General features: G+C 46.4%; 1 protein-coding gene across 2 annotated transcripts in view; it reads right to left on the bottom strand.

Annotated features, from left to right (window-relative positions):
* Window positions 1-21890, bottom strand: part of TBCE (tubulin folding cofactor E) — a 131414-nt gene that overhangs the window by 45756 nt on the left and 63768 nt on the right. For both annotated transcript variants that reach the window (XM_029593846.1, XM_029593847.1), the window contains exon 8: window positions 12928-13004. In XM_029593846.1, coding sequence (XP_029449706.1) covers window positions 12928-13004 — 77 coding nt within the window. The remainder of the gene's footprint in view (window positions 1-12927; window positions 13005-21890) is intronic.

Raw genomic sequence — 21890 nt, 5'->3', positions numbered from 1 at the left:
ACTGGATCTGGCTGTTGTCCTACTTCAGTGCTATCTTGCAATAAAAGTAATAGAAACTAGATCAAAAGAAAGGACCAAAAAAGTTACAGAGAAGCAGAGAAAAAAAAACCCCCCAACACTTGGCACATCTCAGTGCAAATGAGAAAAATAAAGACTGTGCAAAGGTCATCAAAAAAGCATTTTTTAAAAAGTCACTTTAAATCAGTGAACCACCCTGCCAGCTCTATAAAAGATAATAAAAATCTAGTGAATAGAAGAATGAAGCTGAAATAGCATAGAAATCATGACTTAGGACAGAGGTACTCTGGAAGGGACTGTGGGCTGATGGTGCCAACAGCTGTAGCAGCCCATTTATAAATGTGCATTTGTGTGTGTATATATGCATACAGACAGAGAACAAGAGGAAAAACACTATAAACAGGGTTTGAAAAAATTCCTCTAAGACCCTTACCATGTACTCTCACCATCACTGCACTCCTCTCCCCGATAATTTGTTTTGTGGGGGGGGGGAGAAGGGAGATGGGAGCATATATACAATAAAGGGATACTTCAGAATTCAAGTCTCTGCTTTGAGGACTGTCTGAAAACCTCTACAACAGTGAAGATGAGGAAACCTATACAAATCTAAAGGAAAATCAAGACAAAGCTTAAAGCTCTGTAAGTTTCTCAAAGCTGGAGAAAGTCTATATAGTGATTATCCCAGCCACGATAGCTGAAAAAAAAAACCTCAGAGAACAAAGTCAAGGAGAAATACAAGGAAAAAAAAAACAACTGAAGTGCCATGAACACACATGGTTGAATGCCCTCAAATTATGGCATCAGAAAACAGACTGGAGTTTTTCAGCACGTAGTTCGGTCTCAGGACACGCAATAGCCACTCTGCAACGTCAAAGAAGAAACATTCAAAAATGTCTATGCAGTTTAGAAGTCTCATAACTGAGGACTCAAGAGATACAAAAACATCAGAGACAGCAGAGCTTCTTATCAGTAACAGGTGCTGTCTGAGGACAACAGGATGTTAGTCCTCACACATGGGCAACATCGTCAGATGGATCCCTAATGTGGAAAATGTATGCCCTGTAGCACACATCCACACAGGGTCCCTCTCCAGTCTTGTATCATAGAATTATAATTAAAAAAAAAAAAAGATAGGAGAAATCCACCTCCACAGGCTGGCGGGAGGGTTTCGTGAGGACTAACATCCTGCTGTCCTGGAGAACATCTGTTACAGGTAAGTAACTCTGTTTTCTCCAAGGACAAGCAGGATGGCAGTCCTCACACATGGGTGAATCCCTAGCTACAGACAACAACAATGCTATTGGTAACAGAGGGGGAGACAGCCTGAACCTAAACAACAGGCCCTAGATCTGGAGAACTGGGTTCTACACCTCAAACAGGACCTGAAGGATAGACTGGCCGAACCTACTGTCGCTTTGGCCATCCCTATCTAGACAACAGTGAGATGTTAATGTGTGGAGGGAACTCCACGTCGCAGCTTTGCAGATCTCCTCCACGGAAACTGTTCGCAAGTGGGCTACAGACACTGCCATGGCTCTGACAGAATAAGCCTTGATATGACCCTAAGATGCAGTCCCGCTAGGGCATAACAAAATGAGTTGCAATATGTTAGTCAACTGGATAGTGTCTGTTTGGCAATGTCAACGCCCAACCTCTTCTTATCAAAAGAAATAAAAAGTTGGGTGGACTGTCTATGGACTTCTGTCTGCTCCAGGTAGACGGCTAAGGCTCGCTTCCGGTCCAAACTGTGCAGTTCTCGTTCGCCTTGGTGCAAATAGGGCCTGGGAAAGATTGTTGACAGGATGATGGACTGGTTAAGTTGGAAGTCCATCATCACCTTACGTAGGAACTTAGGGTGCATACGCAAGACCACCCTGTCATGATAAAACAGTGTAAGGTGGATAAGTCACTAAGACCTGCAGCTCGCTGACCCTGCCATGCTGAGGTGACCGCCACCAAAAATATGACCTTCCAGGTCAGCTACTTTATTTATTTAAAAGTATTTATACCCTGCCCCTCCCAAGTTCGGGGTGGGTTACAGTGTAACATACATATTATCAAGAAATAATACAGCAACAAAAATATATATAATAATAAAAGATTCAGGTCACAGGTGTGCAGCAGCTCAAAAGGAGCTTTCATCAACTGAGCTAAAACCATGCTGAGATCCCACAACACAGCAGGATACTTTAGGGGAGGCTTCAATTGAAGCAGATCCGGTATGAATCATACAACTATAGGCTGTACAGAGATGGGCGTACCACCTATACTTTAGTGGTACATGCCAACTGCATTGAGATGAACTCTAACGGAGTTTGTCTTTAAGCCAGCATCCGATAGGTGTAGAAGGTAATCAAACAGTTTTTGTGTGGGGCAGGAGAATGGATCTAGGGCCTTCTGCTCACACTACATGGAAAACCTCCTCCACTTCAGTCCATAGGACTTTCTAGTGGAAGGTTTTCCAGAAGCCACCAGGACCCGAGACACATCCTCTGAAAGATTAAGCAGCTGCAGGATTACCTCTCAACATCCAGGCTGTGAGCAACAAGGCCTGGAGATTAGGATGCCGCAGTCTGACTTGATCTTGCATGATGAGATCTGGGGAAGTCCACAGACTAATCAGTTTCTGGAAGGACAACTCCCGTAGGAGTAGAAACCAAACCTGTCTTGGCCAATAAGGGGTTATGTGGATCATAGTCCCTCTGTCCTTGTGAAGCTTCAAGAGAGTCTTCGCCATTAAGGGAATCAGAGAATACGCATGCAGAAGACCCTTGCCCTAATGACGGGCAAAGGCATCCAAGGCTAGTTTGCCGTCTGACCTGTACAGGGAGCAGAACTGAGGCACCTACCTGCTGCAAGGGAATGCGGAGATATCTATGTCCAGGCTCCCCTAGAGGTGGAATATCAGATTCACTATCCCCCTGGGTCCAGGGACCACTCATGTGGTCTGAAGGCTTGATCCAGCCTGTTGGCTACCACGTTCTCCATTCCAGCCAAGTACATGGCCCTGAGCACCATCCCGTGAGACCAGATCTGGACCACTTCCTGACACAGGAGGTACGATCCCATGCTTCCCTGCTTGTTGACATATGACATGTCGGTTAATATCAGGATAACTTTGTTGGAAAGCCGATCTCTGATAGCCCATAGTGTATACCTGATCTCCCGAAGCTCTAGGAAGTTGATGTGACAAGAGCATTTGACTAGAGACCCTGGGTGCTGAGCCCATCTAAATGAGCTCCCCACCCCAGGGTGGACACGTCCATGATTAGGACAATTTGGGTAGGGAGATTTAAAAAAATAAATCCCCTGATCCAGATTTGACAGTACCCACCATCAGGACAATGAGTCCCAGAGAGACGGGGTGACTCAGATGCAATCCTTGAGGCTCTGAATGGCCTGGCGCCACTGCAACTTCAGGGTCCATTGGACTCTGTGCATGTATAAACGTGCCAAGGAAGTGACATGGACAGTTGTGGCCATATGGCCCAACAGTCTCAACATGTGCCAAGCTCACACCTATTGAACCTCTGCCACAACTGTCTTCAAGGTGACGACCCTCTGGCGAGGCAGGAAGGCCTTGGCCTGAGCCATATCTAGCAGGGAGCCTATGAAGTCAAACTGAAGTGACGGGCTGAGATGGGAGTTTGGGTACTTGAGAACGTACCCTAGTGACGCCAACACACAGATTGTCAAGCGCATGAACCTGGTGGCCCCTGCTTGAGATGTGCTCTTGACCAGCCAATCATCCAGGTAAGGGAAAACATGCACTCTCAGCCTGTGGAGGTGTGCCGCCACTACAGCCAGGCATTTTGTGAAGACCAGAGGGGCTCATGCTAACCCGAATGGCAACACCCGGTACAGGAAGTGCTGTTTTCCCCCCACAAATTGGAGATACTTCCTGTGACCAGGGAAGATTTCGATGTGTGTATGCATCTTTTAGATCGAGGGACCATAGCCAGACCCCTTTTTGTAAAAGGGGGATCAAGGTGCCCAGGAAAACCATCTTGAACTTTCTTTTTTTTTTTTTTTTTTTTATAAATTTGTTCAAGGCCCTCAGGGCTAGGACAGGACAGAGTCCTCCTGTGCTCTTTGGAATCAGGAAGTACCTCAAGTAGAATCCCTGCCATCTTTGCCCTGGTGATAGGAGCTCGACCGCCCTGGCCAGTAAGAGGGAGGAGAGCTCTGCTAGTAGTACCTCCTGATACACTACCAGCCCCTAAAACTGGCATGGAGGGCAATTTGGCGGGACACCCAAAAGATTCAATTGGTATCCTTGACAGATGATGGAAAGAACCCACTGGTCCAAGGTTATACTGGGCCACTGGTTCACAATGAACCACAGCCTGCCTCCAACTGGAGGTTCCAACCTCTGAGGTACAGGTGACTGGCCTATGCTCCACGACCCAGTCAAAATCCCATACCTGTGGAGCTGGCTGGGGCTTGAGGGCTCTCTGCTGCCTAGGACAGCCACGGGGGGCCCTGATTGTGTGGAAAGGAGCGAGGAGGCGGAAGATAGTTCTTCCATTGCGAAAGACTTTCTTGGCCCCTGTCTTGCTAGCCTCCTAGAAGAGGACGGGTCCAGAGTGCTAGTAGAGAGCTGTTGGAAGGATTCCTGGTGGTCCCGAAGTTGGGCCACCAAGTCCCTCACCCTATCTCTGAAGAGATTCTCTCCAGTACATGGCACATCAGCAAGTTGTTCCTGTACCTCCGTTCAGAGATCAGAGGCCTGCAGCCTTGCCATTCTGTGGGCACCGATACCCACTATAGAGACTCTCAATGCCATAACGAAAACATCATAGTTCGTTTGGACCTCATGTTTTCCGCACTCCAGGCCCTTATGCACCAGCAGTGACGACAATGAGAATCGGATAAAAGAAAGCCCTTTATTAAAACGCCCGACTCTGGCCGAGTTTCGCTCTTTTTGCACAGAGCTGCCTCAGGGGCAATTCATTCAAGCAGGACTTGGAAAAGTCAATATCGTATTGATTATCAGCGCGGATGATTTCACTCCAAAGCAGTTAGACTTTCATTTGTTCACGTAGCGATGCTGTGTAGTGTCAGCAATGGAATTGAATGCATTCGATATATATTGAATCCACATAATGAGCAGTCTTACAGCTGATAATCAATACGATATTGACTTTTCCAAGTCCTGCTTGAATGAATTGCCCCTGAGGCAGCTCTGTGCAAAAAGAGCGAAACTCGGCCAGAGTCGGGCGTTTTAATAAAGGGCTTTCTTTTATCCGATTCTCATTGTCGTCACTGCTACACAGCTCACTGGATCGGTTACCGATTTGTTTTTTGGGTCCATCCTTATGCACCAGCGACATGAGAGTGTCCTGCTGCTATTGAGGCAGCTGCTCAGCCACCTCCTGCACCTGCTTTCCAGATGTCCTGCGAGTACTGGCTCATGTAGAATTGGTAGGCAGCTATGCAGGCCACGAGCATGGTGCCTTGAAATAACTTCCTATCAACAGTGTCCATCGCTCTATGGTCCTTCCCAGGGGCTGCCAAGGAATGAGTGAGAGCGCTTGGTCCTCTTGAGGACAAATTCAACCACCACTGACTGTTGCAGCAGCTGATGCTTATTGACTCTACTAGCCTTCTGAACGAGGTAGACGCCATCCACCTTCTTATTAACAGGAGCACTTTGAGGGGGTGTTCCCAAATCCTCAGCAGCAGCTCCTTAAGAATCTCGTGCACTGGCCCCACCACCATCTCCTTAGGAGAGTCCACAAACTGAAGGATCTCAAGCATTTTGTGCCTGGCATTCTCCTCCGTTAATAACTGAGATGGGATAGCTTCCGCCATCACCCTCACAACCCCTGCAAAGGTCAAGTCGTCAGGTGGAGACTTCCTTAGTTCCTCTGGAGAAGGGTCTGATGGGAGACCCTCAGAGACCTTGGAGGTGGACTCTGAAGCATCATCTCCCAAGGGTCATAGGGTTCCTCTTCCTCAAAGTAAGCAAAAGGGGATGGGTCCTTAGGAGCTCGGCCTTTGACCAGAGGTGAAGACATCACTAAAACTGGAAGGGGGATGGCAGGTCTTGGCATCTGCTGACTTCAACTTCCTCCATGGAGGATCCAGCAACATCCACTGTATCAGTAGGGGGAGGCCTCGTTGCCCCACCAGGCACCGATGCTGTCCTTGGAACGGACGCCAGCTGGGTTGGTAACACACAAATGAGCATGTTGAGTTTCTCCAGAAGCACTATAAGGACAGGCAGCACTGGGTCTGGTGCCATCAGTGCTACAGGACTGAAGCCCTGCAGCACCCGCTCCACCACTAGCTAGTCTCTGCACTCCAGCTCCTCCTCAAATGTTGTCGATGCCAACACAGACTAGGAGGAAGGAGGGGTGGCCAGATTCTCTTCGGACCCTCAAAGTGGATCGGTGACTGGCATCAGGACTAGTGGAGACCATCGCAGACCCCCAGTACAGATGGAGGACTGGCACTCCTCACTGCAGGGTCACTTGAGGGGCATCGCAGCATGAGCCAGTGCACCCCCGTGCCCAGCACCGTGCATCTACAGGCACTGGTGATGATGCTTCTTTTGCTTCCCTCAATGCTCAGCCTGGTCCTTCCCTGGTGCAAAGGCTAATGATGAGAAACCAGACTTCCTCGGCCTGGAGGAGATAGATGGTGGTCAATCTCCATTGCCCCTATCCACCAACGGCATCGACAGAATCAGCGGTCTCACTGATATCAATGGTTTGGTGGTCCATTGCTGCGGCTCCTTCGTCTTCTGATGCTGCTGCTGCTGATGGCTCAGACTTCTTTGACCCAAAGAACTGCTCCATCTTGTCAAGTTGAAGCAGACGTCCCTTTGGGGTCATCTGAGCCCATAAATGGCAACTCCGGATGTCTTGCAATGCCTCCAGGCAGAGGACACATCTCATATGGATCAGTGATAGAGATGGTCCTCGGACACTGGGTGTATCGCTGAAAACCGGACGTGGCCATGCTGGACGAAACAAACGGGGCATTAACTGAAAACGATGGCAGCGGGGCATCGATGGCCAATTGGCACCAATGCACCATCGCCATGGGGAATCGACCATGAAAGGAAACTTACCAGAATTGCCGAAAACCCAGTTTAGGAGCACTTGGGAAACATCAAAAGGGACCTGGCAACAGACAACACAGAAACTTTGACATAAGTTTTCTGCATCGGGGTGCCGCCTGATGATGTCACCCATGTGTGAGGACTACCATCCTGCTTGTCCTTGAAGAAATGATGCTAAGAAGTTAGAGATTATACTATTCTAAACTGCAAATAATTCCTACAATTACAAATCCTGAATTATCCAGTCCAATGGTGCAGTGATAGCGTTGTGTGCTGCCTAGGCTCTATTTGCCAGCTCTGCTTCTGTATTTTGTGCCAATCAAAACTGGGCACGTTGCTCAGACAGCATTTGCAGTCCATGGGGGAGAAGGAATTCTCAGCCATCACAAAATGGCAACATCTAATGGCCAGACTCAGGGTCCTGAGTTCTGGAAGGAGTCAGTCTCTGGCTTCAGGCCACCGACCATCACTACAATGACTGAGTTAGACGGGAAGAGGAAGAGGGTTATAAGCAGGGAAAAAAGATCCCCGGGAATTGCAAATGAAGGCTCAAGGTGCCCAGAGCCAAGCAGAGACCAGAATAATTTAGTAAGCCATTCTTTACGGAGGTTAAGGAAACATACGTAGATGTCATATATAGGCACATAGTACTAGAAAGTCTAAACTAGCAAACACAGGTGATAGAAATAATGAGATACTATGGAAAGGAAGTGGTAAGTGCCCTTTTACAAACTGTCAAACCTCAAAATATGCCAAAGGTGGAATTTAGTCTTACCTGTTAATTTCCTTTCCTTGAGTCCTGCTCAATCCAGACTAATTAATGGGTTATCTCCACCTACTAGCAGATAAAGACAGAGGACACACCCCTTTCATTGGCATCATCACTTGGTATATAACCAGTATTTTTATGTCAAAACAATGGAAAATATCAACTGCCCCTAAAACACAATTAACTTTTGTAACAAGAGACTTCATAAATAGGAGGAACAGAGGAAACTCTCCCATTCATTTGCCCTGCTTAGAAAGCAAATTCTGCTCAGCAGAGACAATTTCCAACATATGTCTAAAAATAGCATAGAAGCAGCAGCCTTGGGCATTCCTTGAAGGCAAACTCAAAATTTTCTGCCAAATCGAAGATCCGCTGCCAATGATAACAATGCAGGCTTTACCAATGGTCATAAGAGCAGTAACTAATTATTTGAAATTTCAGAAAGCAATGAAGACCTGGCTATTCTCACAGGCATTTGACAGCTAACACTTACATACATATATATTTTTTATGTAAAAACCAACAATTAAAAACAAAATAAATACACATATAAGCGGACCATCAAAAAATAGATGATAGCACAGATCTTGGACTTATGTGATCAGAATGATTTGAAGTCTGAATTAAGCTACCACTACATTCAGATTATTCCTCCAGTTCAAATGTCGATGTAAACAACCATGTTTTTAAGGTTTTCCTGAACATGTCCCTGTTTGTGAGCATGTGAATTTGTTCTGGCATTGAGTTCCACAATATAGGACTTACTACGGAAAAAGCTCACTATCTAATCTCCGAGAGATGTGTATCCTTAACTACTGAATTTCAAGTAAGCCCTTCTGAGCTGACCACAACATGCGTGATGGTTTGTAAATCTGCCATGATAAGATGCCAAAGCATTCTCAAACAATTATTCTCACAGTGCAATTGTTTGGAGGCATCATAAAAATGCCAAAATACTTGAGGCAACAGATCACTCACAAGATGCCAAGTAATCCAAAAAAGTTGATGCACAAAGTTACTTCAAACATAAGGACTTGCACAGTACCACTGCAGTCTCAAAGTGTTAAGGTACCAAAAATAACCAGAGGTACCAAGCTCTGCCAGGATATACAAGCAATTTTGATGCTCTGAGTACCACTGGCATACTAAAATATTCTTGGGAAAATATCATACTGAAACTATTTTAAGATCTGGATCATTCATTAATCAAAAGCTTTCAGTAACTAAAAGAGACTTTAGACACAAGAGCCCCAGAAGTTTATGAATTTATCAGAGAACTTATGTCAACAAATCGGCCTTGAAATACTGACATGCTCCATCAAAATTATCCTGGGACAAGTGCTTATTATGCATTTGTGTAATTTCAAAACACTGAAATATTACTGAGGCACTTGGAGCATTCTTAAGGCAACTAAGGATGCTTCTAGGTGTTGCTGCACAAAGGTTATATTGAAGAAGAAATGCACCAGTGAGCTGCCGAGCACTCAAGTTACCAATATATCAGAAATAATCTTAATGCATCAACAGCACATTATTTCTTTCTTTCACTTTTATACTGCACTAACAGCAAACAAGGTGGTTTACAACAATAATATACAATAAAAATACAATACAATCACAATAATATTACCCTTATTAAAACAGTGGAACAGCTAAGATTTCATCTTTTTTTTAAAACCCAAATAGTTGGCCTCCAGTCTAATAGCTAGTGGAATAGCACCATGCATCATGCATCCTCAAAACACAGAATTATCAACAGGATCAATCTGAGGCACAAAAATATTCACAAGATGCCAAGTGCTTGAGTAACCAAAACACTGAGGTACCAATGTACAAGCAACTTGTGGAAAACTACTGAAGGATTCAGGTACTCAGTACCACAATTTAGTGAATCCTGCAATAGTTTTTCCTATGGTACAAACAACACAATCTTATGTGTGTATTTTGTCATGTTACTATATAATGCAATAGTTTAGATGCCAAGCAGTTGATATTAAGAGAGAGAATAAGGTCAATATAAAATGATAAAGCATTTAAATACTGCAATATGAAAATAAATTGTTAGGTGATTATAAGTAAACTGCACTGTATATCAATTTAAACAGAAAGTCTGCACCCCCTTGAACATATTTCACATTTTGTATCAGTGCGTCAGACTTGCATGGATTTAAATTATGGTTTTCCGCTCCTTAACACACCATACTCCACATTTTTCAAGGTCAAAAATCTTTTGACCTTAAAAACCCAAAACTGAAATACAATTGGATAAGTCTTCATCTGCCTGAGTCAATACTTAGTGGAAGCATCTTTGGCAGTAATTACAGCTATCAGTCTGTTGGGATAGGTCTCCAACAACTTTGCACACCTACATTTGTCAATATTAGACCATTCTTCTTTACAAAACTGTTCAAGCTCTGTCAAGTTCCTTGGGGAATGTTGATGGACAGCAATTGTCCAAGACATGCCACAGATTTTCAATTGGATTGAGGTCAGGGATCTGACTGCGTCATTCCAAGACATTTATCATTTTGTTCGTTAGTCACTCCAGTGTACCTTTGGCAATGTGCTTTGGGTCATTACCATGCTGAAAGGTGAACTTCCAACCCTCTCGTAGAGGGCAGCAGGATTTCCTTAAAGATTTTTCTGTACTACATTGTCCCTCCTATACTAACAACTGTCTTAATCCCTGCTGAGGTGGCGGAATCTGGAGAAGCTTGAGGAATGGTCAAGGGTCTGGCAGCTAAGATTTAATGCTTAAAATGTAGAGTTATGCATTTAAGGGCGAATTTTAAAAGTCCTGCGCGCAGCCAATCCAGGAGATACATGGACAAGTCGCGCAGATTTTAAGAGGCCCGTAGCTATGCACGTTATCGCCCCATATGCAGATAAAAAAGGTTTGGCATAAAAAGGGGTGGGCGAGACAGCGCTATCAAGTCAGTGTCATGCACAAGCGTGCTGGGATCCAATGACCGCATAACTTGCTGCTGCTACAGTATGTGGGTAAGTATTAAAACAAAAAAATCTAGGGTAGGTCAGTGAGGATTTAGGGGTCAGGCTAGTAGGGTAAAAAGGAGGCAGTTTAGGAAGGGTTTAGGAAGTCCGCTCCTTTACAAGAGCAAACTGGGAGGGAAATGAGAAATGGTCCTATTGCGTTGCCGCAAAATTCCCCTCCTTACGCACTCGAGACAGGATTCACACGCACATGTGTGCGTCAATATAAAATCGTGCATGCAGGTGCCGGCAAACGAGCCCTCGTGCAGCAGTTTAAAAGTTACCATCCCTGGATACAAAACCCCAAGTGAGAGTTAGAGAATTGAGGGTGAAATTCTTCTAGAATCGACAGAAGAGCGGGATCTAGGGACGATTGCTTTATCCACGTTTTATCATCTGATGCAATGGCAAAAACCAGAAAGATACTGGGATGCATAGCAGAAAAGGGAGGTGATATTGCCCCTATATAACTCCCTGGCGAGACCTCATTTGGAAAACTGTGTATAACTCTCGAGACTGTACATTCAAAATATTATAAACTAGTTGGAGCCAGTCCAGAGGATGGCTACTAAAACGGTCAGTGGTCTTCATTCTAAAGCATATGAGGACAGACTTCAAGATCTAAACCTGTATACTTTAGAGGAAAGATACAGGAGAGATATGATAGAGACATTTACATACCAACAAGGTTTCCATGCACAAGAGGTGAGCCTCTTTCAAAGGAAACGAGGCTCTAGAATGAGGGGTCATGTGATGAGGGTGAAAGGGAAGAATAATTTCAGGAAATATTTCTTTACAGAGAGGGTAGTGGATGCATAGAACAGCCTCCCAGTGGAGGTGGTGGAGACAAAACCAGTATCTGAATTTAAGAAAGCAAGGGATAAACATAGGGGATCTCTGCAAGAGTGATGGGAATTATAAACTAAATTAGTTGGGTGGATGGGCAGACTAGATGGGCCATACAAACTTTCTCTGTCATTACATTTCTATGATGAGAAACAGCCCTGTAACATAATGCTGCCACCAAGTTTCACAGTAGGGATGGTATTCTCTGGGTGATGTGCTATGTTGGGTTTGCGCCAAACCCAATACAGCATTTAGACCATAAAGCTCTATTTTAGATTCATCAGACCAAAACACCTTTTTCTGCATGGTTACAGTATCCATGAGTGTTCCACTGCATTTTTCAAATGTGGTTCGAGTTGGGCTTTCTTACATAACAGCTTTTTCCTTGACACCCTATCATAAAGGCCAGATTTGTGGAATACTTGAGATATTGTCATACACACACTGACCAGTTGGCCATGAAAGCATGTAACTCTTTCAAAGATGCTATTAGCCTCTTGTTACATTCTTTAATCAGTCTCCTTCTTGCTCGGTCATCCAGTTTGGAGGGACAGCCTGATCTAGGTAGGGTCTTGGTAGTGCCATATACCTGCCACTTCTTAATCGTCTTGATCATACTATACTCTGAGGGATATTCAAGGACTTTGTAATTCTCTTATTCCCCTCCCCACAGCTTTATTCCAGAGTTCCTCCGACAGCTCCTTGGTGCTCATGGTTGGATCTTTGCTTTGAAATGTTCTACCCAGCAGAAAGAACCAACAATACTGCTAACTTTATCCTAATATGTGAACTAGTACAATTTAATACAGGTGAGCAGATTCAATTGGTGTGTGCTTTTGAAGATAATTGCTTACACCACAACTTTAAGTTGAAGGGCAGTGGATACTTATCCAACCAAACAAACAATTCCACATTTTTATTTCTACTTCGTTTTCTAAGGAATTCTGGAATATATTTTTCACTTGGCAGTTGTGGAGTAGGATGCGTAGATACATGAAAAAATACTGTTTTAATGTATTTTAGTTCTAGGCAACACAAAGCAAAAATTTTGGAAGGAGGTGCAGACTTCAATAATTACTGTTCAGTGTGTTATTTATGCATAACTAATGTAGCACATGAAAAAAAAATTAACACCAATACAAGATTTGGGCATTTTGAATTATGCTTCCATCTCAGGGCAAATAGGAGGTATCCTACCTCAGAATGACTCATAAAAGAAGGCTAAATATCATACCTTTCCAAAACTGTAATGTTATTAGAAGCAAGGTACAATTCCTCAAGAGCCAACCACATTGGAGCACACGTCAGAATCTAAATGGGAAAATTCAATTTCAAGTCAAAAATTGATCTCACAATGCTTCTATAATGTTAACAAAATTGTATACTATATCCTATTTTTCACTTATAAAGCATTTCACCAAGATAGACCGTGTTCTCTTGAGTTTGGCAAACAAGGTTGCAGTTCTAATCCCCATCTGGCTGCCAAATTTCAGAAGGTTCAGCATTAAGAGGCTAATTTTGGGTGCCTTACCTGCAGAAATGGCATTTACAAAACTGGCCACCCCGTCTGTGGATAAAGTTTCAGGGGTAGTGCCACTACATATGTAACTTTACCCGCAATAAGAAAAAATTATTCCCAGTGTGGGACTAGGAGAGGCGTGGTCACTCATGCTCATACATGAGAATTTTCAGAGCAATGCATGCATTATTTCTTGGAAAAACTTCCCCGTACAAATCAGCAGGTAATTTTCCTGAGATAATTTTCAAAGTAAAAGTGGCCATAGACATAAAGGACCTACTGACATGTGGTGGGGTCCCCTCCCTTAGCTCCCACTCTCAGCTGCTTTTCATGCATCCAGCTACCCAGTGTGAACCAGGGCTGACATTAGGTGCTGAGAGAGGCTGTGGACGTATTTAAAACCTTGATTGTGCTAAGGGATCATGGTAAAACTACAAAAAGATCCATGTTTCCAGGTGTTAACACCAAGTTTTGTAATAATCTAAACAGCTACCAAAAAGTAGCAAGGCTGCTGGCTTAACATCTGGCCTCCTAGGTCTCACGTATTTACTGGAGAGAGTGCCTGATCACCATCAAGCTGCCAGCGCTAACTGTTAATTTTTGGGGAGTCATAGCCCACTGGTACCAACAGGGCTACACAGGAAAGCACAGTTTTAGTCACAAACCGATCCTTCTCAGCATTAAACAAATTAATATTTGAATTTGTATGTGTATGGACCTCATATACCAAGTGAATATATGAAAATTGGTTCTTACCTGCTAAGTTTCGTTCCTGTAATACCACAGATCAGTCCAGAAAAGTGGGTTGTGTATCCCTACCAGCAGGTGGAGTCAGAGAACAATTAGACCTTTGGGCACTGCTACATAACGAGAGTGCCACCTGCAGTCACTCAGTATTGGCCTGTACCTAAACCCATGCTAACAGAACTAAATAACAAAGGGTAGCATGCAACCAAATTTCCAGACTACCACTTCGTCGCTGGCAAAAACCGGACTGAACAACTGCTAAAAACTGCTATGAATCATGTCTGCAAAAAAGGAGCTTCAACAATAAAAAACTTAAAGCAGGTTCTGACCATGACAGTCTATTGGGATCTGAAGAAAGGGGATGGGGGGAGGGGGGCCTCTGGACTGATCTGTGGTATTACAGGAACGAAAATTAGCAGGTAAGAACCAATTTTCATTTCCTAAACATACCCAGATCAGTCCAGAAAAGTGGGATGTACCCAAGCCACCCTACACTAGGCGGGAATCCGAAAGACCCGCATGAAGCACACTCTCCCCGAAGGACGGTTCATCAGAAGCCTTAACGTCCAATCGGTAATGTTTCGTAAAAGTGTGAACAGACGACCACACCGCCGCCCTACAGATCTCCTGAGGCGACAGTAACTGACACTCTGCCCAGGAGGTAGCCTGAGCCCTAGTGGAATGAGCTCTGAGATCCAAAGGCACCTGACGCCCTTGGGCTATATATGCCGCGCAAATGGCTTCCTTAATCCACCGAGATAAGGTCACCTTTGACGCTTTGTCCCCCTTCTTTGGGCCACCAAAGAGAATGAACAAATGATCAGAACGTCTGAAGTCATTGGTAACCTCCAGATAACGCAATAAGGAGCGCCACACATCCAAATGATGAAGGTCTCTGTTCTGAGAAAACTCCCGGGACCAGTTAGGGAACCCCGGAAGTCTTCACAGTTTGATTGATGTGAAAGGCTGTGTTGGTCCGTCGGTCTCAGATGGCTTCGACCTTTGTGCTTCACCTTTCTCTCTGCTCTTCCCGCTAGCCTTGGGAAGATGGCTACCGCCGCGTCTGCATGCCGCTCTCTCCAGCGTCCCCAGAACGGCGATGGCAAAGCCTCACGCCATGTTTCTCCTAAGGGCCTCCTAGGGTGCGCGCGCGCACGGCACCCACATCTTTATCCACGTCATGGCGGGAACCTCGGGGGCGTCCCCCTCGAGTGACGTCACGCCATCCGGGTATTTAGCCTGCCCTTGTTTGCTAGCTAATCGAGTTAGCAAGGATCGTGAATGGATGGAAAGCCTCCAGTCTGAGCTACTCTGCCGCTTCCTTGCTGCCGCTGGAAGCTCTCTCTGCCCTTTGGGGTATTTCTCTAACCTGGGTACCCGGCTCTTCGAGGGCCTGCTCTCCCGGGCTCAGTGCCTGTGTTCAACTACTTCTGCCTGCTAGGATCTCCACCTATACAGCTACCAACTTAGTGAGTAATCTAACATTCTCAGTCTGTCTCATCTACAGCTCTACCACGCTGGGAACCTGCATCTGGATCTTCCTATACAATCTCTGTGAGACGGGTCCCCTCTGCCGAGGGTCCCTGGACTTCTACCTCTGGATCACCTCACTACTGCCACCTCTGGTGGTATACATCAGCTGTATAATAAAAGACGAATCTCTGTGTTTGTGCGTCCCGAGTCTAGCCTAGTACTGTGGTTCCTCACGGGGCTTCTCCCCGTGGGCGTGGTCATCTCCACAGTAGCCAAGAATCCACTCAAACACCTCAAAACCATAACTGGCTGAAACCACCTTAGGGACAAAGGTCGGAACCGTACGTAACAATAGCCAATCGTCGTAAATCCAAAGAAAGGGATCCCGAAAAGATAGCCCCTGCAACTCTGAGATCCGACGGGCCAAGCAAATGGCCACCAAAAACACCATTTTCAAAGTCAGATCTTTCAGGGAAACTCCACGAAGAGGCTCGAAAGGAGTGCCACACAGAACTCGCAGGACTAAATTCAAACTCCAATCCGGACACACTGAACGGATGGGAGGGCGCAAATGTTTGATCCCCTAAAAAAACCGAGCAATATTCATATGTGCTGCCAACAAACAGCTGTCAAAGTTTCCCCGCAAGGCACCTAGAGCTGCAACTTGTACACGAAGGGAACTGAACGCCAAGCCCTTAGCGAGGCCCTGTTGCAGAAAGTCAAGAACCCGAGGAGCATGCACCGCTAAAGGGTCGCAGGAACGCTGATGACACCACTTCTCAAAAAGCTTCCAAACTCTCACATAGGCCATAGAGGTGGCTGGACATCTCGCCTGTAGGAGGGTGGAAATGACTTGTTCTGAGTAACCCCTCAAAAGCCAAGCTGCGAGAGAGAAGCGATCCTCCCGATCCGAAAATATGGGCCCCTGATGGAGATGCGTTAGATGAGCCAGCTGCAGTGGACCCTTTAGAGCCAAGCGTACCAGATCTGCAAACCATGGACAACATGGCCACTCCGGCGCCACCAGAATCACCCTTCCCGGGTGCCGCTCTATGCGACTGAGAACATAAGAACAAAAGAAAATGCCATACTGGGTCAGACCAAGGGTCCATCAAGCCCAGCATCCTGTTTCCAACAGTGGCCAATCCAGGCCATAAGAACCTGGCAAGTACCCAAAAACTAAGTCTATTCCATGTAACCATTGCTAATGGCAGTGGCTATTCTCTAAGTGAACTTAATAGCAGGTAATGGACTTCTCCTCCAAGAACTTATCCAATCCTTTTTTAAACACAGCTGTACTAACTGCACTAACCACATCCTCTGGCAACAAATTCCAGAGTTTAATTGTGCACTGAGTAAAAAAGAACTTTCTCCGATTAGTTTTAAATGTGCCCCATGCTAACTTCATGGAGTGCCCCCTAGTCTTTCTACTATCCGAAAGAGTGAATAACCGATTCACATCTACCCGTTCTAGACCTCTCATGATTTTAAACACCTCTATCATATCCCCCCTCAGTCGTCTCTTCTCTAAGCTGAAAAGTCCTAACCTCTTTAGTCTTTCCTCATAGGGGAGTTGTTCCATTCCCCTTATCATTTTGGTAGCCCTTCTCTGTACCTTCTCCATCGCAATTATATCTTTTTTGAGATGCGGCGACCAGAATTGTACACAGTATTCAAGGTGCGGTCTCACCATGGAGCGATACAGAGGCATTATGACATTTTCCGTTTTATTCATCATTCCTTTTCTAATAATTCCCAACATTCTGTTTGCTTTTTTGACTGCCGCAGCACACTGCACCAACGATTTCAATGTGTTATCCACTATGACACCTAGATCTCTTTCTTGGGTTGTAGCACCTAATATGGAACCTAACATTGTGTAATTATAGCATGGGTTATTTTTCCCTATATGCATCACCTTGCACTTATCCACATTAAATTTCATCTGCCATTTGGATGCCCAATTTTCCAGTCTCACAAGGTCTTCCTGCAATTTATCACAATCTGCTTGTGATTTAACTACTCTGAACAATTTTGTGTCATCTGCAAATTTGATTATCTCACTCGTCGTATTTCTTTCCAGATCATTTATAAATATATTGAACAGTAAGGGTCCCAATACAGATCCCTGAGGCACTCCACTGTCCACTCCCTTCCACTGAGAAAATTGCCCATTTAATCCTACTCTCTGTTTCCTGTCTTTTAGCCAGTTTGCAATCCACGAAAGGACATCACCACCTTTCCCATGACTTTTTACTTTTCCTAGAAGCCTCTCATGAGGAACTTTGTCAAACGCCTTCTGAAAATCCAAGTATACTATATCTACCGGTTCACCTTTATCCACATGTTTATTAACTCCTTCAAAAAAGTGAAGCAGATTTGTGAGGCAAGACTTGCCCTGGGTAAAGCCATGCTGACTTTGTTCCATTAAACCATGTCTTTCTATATGTTCTGTGATTTTGATGTTTAGAACACTTTCCACTATTTTTCCTGGCACTGAAGTCAGGCTAACCGGTCTGTAGTTTCCCGGATCGCCCCTGGAGCCCTTTTTAAATATTGGGGTTACATTTGCTATCCTCCAGTCTTCAGGTACAATGGATGATTTTAATGATAAGTTACAAATTTTTACTAATAGGTCTGAAATTTCATTTTTTAGTTCCTTCAGAACTCTGGGGTGTATACCATCCGGTCCAGGTGATTTACTACTCTTCAGTTTGTCAATCAGGCCTACCACATCTTCTAGGTTCACTGTGATTTGATTCAGTCCATCTGAATCATTACCCAAGTCCATCTGAAGTCTAACTGAAGCCCACCTATGAGGGGCCGGGGCGGGAAGGCATACAGCAGAATCCCTGTGGGCCAAGGACACATGAGAACATCTATGCCCACCGAGCCCTGTTCTTGGCAACAGCTGAAAAAACAAACTGTTTTTGCGTTCATCTGCGTTGCCATCAGATCCAGCTGAGGAGTTCCCCATCTGGTGTAAATGAGATTCCACGCCTCGAGAGATAGTTCCCATTCCCCTGGGTTTAGTTGCTGACGGCTGAGATAATCGGCTAGCACATTCTCTACTCCCTCAACATGGGATGCAGCAATGCCCTCGAGATGGCGCTCCGCCCAGGTGAACAGAAGATGTGCCTCCAGTGCTACGGCGGGACTTCAAGTCCCGCCTTGCCGGTTGATGTACGCCACCGTTGTTGCATTGTCCGAGAAGACTCGCACCATTCCTCCCGCAGGGCCAGACATACAGCCCTGGTCTCGAGCTGGTTTATGGACCAGGATCTTTCAATCGCCAACCAGAGCCCTTGGGTGGACCTGTCTGCACACACTGCCCCCCAACCTTAGAGGCTGGCATCGGTGGAGATTATCAGCCAATTTGGAATGTCCAAATCCACCCCCACCCCCCCCCCCCCCCCGTTCCAAATTGTCCAGTGACAGCCACCATGACAGACTGGCTCTGGATTCCAGAAGTAGAGGCATTGGTAGATGGAATTGCTCTGACACCGGGCTCCAGCGAGACAAAAGCGCACGCTGTAAAGGTTCTTAAGTGAACGAACGCCCAAGGAACCAAGTCCAAGGTTGAAGCCATGGAGCCCAGGACCTGAAGATGATGCCACACTGTGGGATTGTTCCTTCGAAGAAGGGAATGTATTTGTTCCTACAACTTCCCTATTCGATCCGCTGCTAGAAACACTTTGCCCAGCAAGGTATCGAATTGTGCTCCGAGATAAATCAACTTCTGAGTGGGTTCCAAGTGACTCTTCTGCACATTGATTAGCCAACCTAGGGATCGCAATGTGATCACCACCATGTGCACTGACCTCTCACAGTCCTCCCGAGACTTCCCGCGAATCAACTAGTCATCCAGGTACGGGTGGACCAAGATTCCCTCCTGATGAATGAAGGCCGCCACCACCACCATCACCTTGGTGAACATGCAAGGAGCTGTTGCGAGACCAAATGGGAGGGCTCGAAATTGGAAGTGTCGTCCCAAAACCTTGAACCGCAGAAACCTCTGGTGATTAAGCTGGATCGGAATGTGTAAATATGCCTCTGTGAGGTCCAGAGAAGCGAGAAACTCCCCTTTTCGAACCACGGCCATCACTGTCCTCAGGGTTTCCATACAAAAGTGAGGAACCCGAAGGCAACGGTTCACCTTCTGCAGATCGAGAATGGGCCGAAATGTGCCCTCCTTCTTGGGGACCACAAAGTACACGGAGTACTGACCTCAACCCTGTTGAGTCTCCGGAAATGGGACAATAGCTTTGAGCTCGAGAAGTTGTTGTAGAGTCACTTGGACCGTCTATCGCTTGACATTTGAGGCCACTCGGGACTCCACAAAAACCTCCCGGACCAGGCGCGAGAACTTCAGTGCATACCCATCTTTGATCACTTCTAAGACCCAGCAGTCTGATGTAATTCTTGCCCATTCCGTGTAAAAGTTGGATAATCTGCCTCAGACAGCTTTGACGACAGAATGGGTGCGAAGTGGCTTCATTGGGTTTTTTTTTATTACTTCCTTCACCAAGATGTCCTGAATCTCTTCTGGGCCGGCGACCCCCTCGAAAGGACTGCTGGCGCCCTGAAGCAGGTTTAGAAGCAGGAGGTGAGGAGTATCTACCCGCTCTGAAGCAGCGAGAGTCCCAAAACCTAGCTCGAGGAGGGAAGTCTTTCTTAGAAGATCTTTTATCTTCCGGCAACCGAATGCCCTTGGATTCGGCAAGCAGCTTTAATAGCTGGTCCAGATCCTCCCCAAAGAGGAGCTTGCCCTTAAAAGGTAAATTACAAAGCTGGGACTTGGAGGACAAATCCGCCGCCCAATTTCACAGGCAGAGGAGACGCCGCGCTGACACCAAGGACACCATACCTCTCGCCGAGGTCCTCACCAGATCATACAAAGCATCTGCAACATAAGCGATGCCTGCTTCTAGGCAGGCGGACTGCAGAGCCCCACTGTCGCCTGTACCGGCCCCGGCAGCCGACTCCTGGATCCATCACAGACGCCCTCTGCATGAGGCTAGCGCAAACCGCCGCCCGAAGGCTTAGCGCTGCAACCTCGAATGCTCGCTTCAACTGGATCTCCAGCTTGCGGTCCCTGCATATGCTTAAGGGCAGCCGCCTCAGCAACCAGGATAGTGGTCTTTTTCATGACTGCCGAGACCATGGCATTCACCTTTGGAATCTTCAGTAAATCCAAAACATCAGTCGATAACGGGTACAGTTTCGCCATAGCTCTGCCCACCTTCAAGCCGGAATCCGGAGTCTCCCACTCCCGGGTCACTAGTTTGCAAACCTTCTTAGGCAGAGGAAAAGATGTTGTGGGACCCCTAATGCCGTCGAGAACTGGATTGACGCACTCGTTGTCAAACTCTTCTTGAGAAACCTTAAGTCCCAGAACTTCAAGGACTTAGGGAATAAGGGGTCTTAACTCATCCTGCTTGAACAAACACACCATGCTGGGGTCATCCCCCTCCGCAGGAGGGTCATCGGGCTCATCCGGATCATCAGTATCCACATCAGCCGGATCCGGCCGCAGATACGGGTCTGCCGCCCCTACTACCCCAGAAGCAGCGTCGCCCCAGACCCCGGGATTGGATCTTGCGTACCTGGGGAGAATCCCCTGTGGGGTGAGCCTGATCAGAGAGGCGCTGACGAGGGTCTGTACCCCGACCTCTTTTCTCAGGCGGGTCCGAACCTGCCCCCAGGAGACCAGGCTGCTTTACCACCAAGCGTTTCCTTGCCAGGAAAGCCTGGTGCATAAGGAGGACAAATTCTGGGGAAAACTCCTCCGGGTCCCCCTCCCCCATTGGAGAGTCGGCTGGGGTGATATCATCAGTTCCCCCAGTGAGGGGCTAGAACAGGCAAAGAGTCCTCTTCCTGCGAAGCCGAAGGCGAGATAGACGTTCCCTCCCCAAGGGAGGAGGCAAGAAGCCCTGAAGAGCCCTCTAACCCCGGGGAACACACTGCGCATAAGAAGGCCGCATCTAACGCCTGGCCGGCCTGCAATTCTGTTTTCGGTCCCATCCGCAGCAGCGCGCCGATAGTCTGACGTGAAATAGAAAAGGGCACGAATAAAAAAAGAAACACTCGGAGGCGTGACGCGGAGAAAATTTCAGTCATGCAGGACCAGAAAAAACAAACTTTTCGTGCTGCGGGCTAAGAGACTACCGGCTGAAAAACGCACGTAGCCATGCCGCGGGAAAGGAGCCTGTCTATAGTGAAATCGCAAGGCCCCCAGCAGGGAAGCGGCGAGTAAACGAGGCACACAGAGAAAAACTCACCCTTGCCCTCAGAAAACGACCCGGAGCTCCGGGAGCTGAGGGGAACACTGCTGACAGCTTCCCCGGCTGGCCTTAAAAGACTCGGTCCCTCCTGCACCTCTCCTTACCTAAGCACTGAAGACTGTCAGTCAGCCGCAGTGAAAGCAGTTTTTATTTTTTTTAAATTAAACGTTACCA

Source organism: Rhinatrema bivittatum, chromosome 3, assembly GCF_901001135.1.
Source record: "Rhinatrema bivittatum chromosome 3, aRhiBiv1.1, whole genome shotgun sequence".
Lineage (NCBI taxonomy): Eukaryota > Metazoa > Chordata > Amphibia > Gymnophiona > Rhinatrematidae > Rhinatrema > Rhinatrema bivittatum.
The sequence above is the reverse complement of the archived record's forward strand: the minus strand, read 5'-3'. Positions and strand labels throughout refer to the sequence as shown.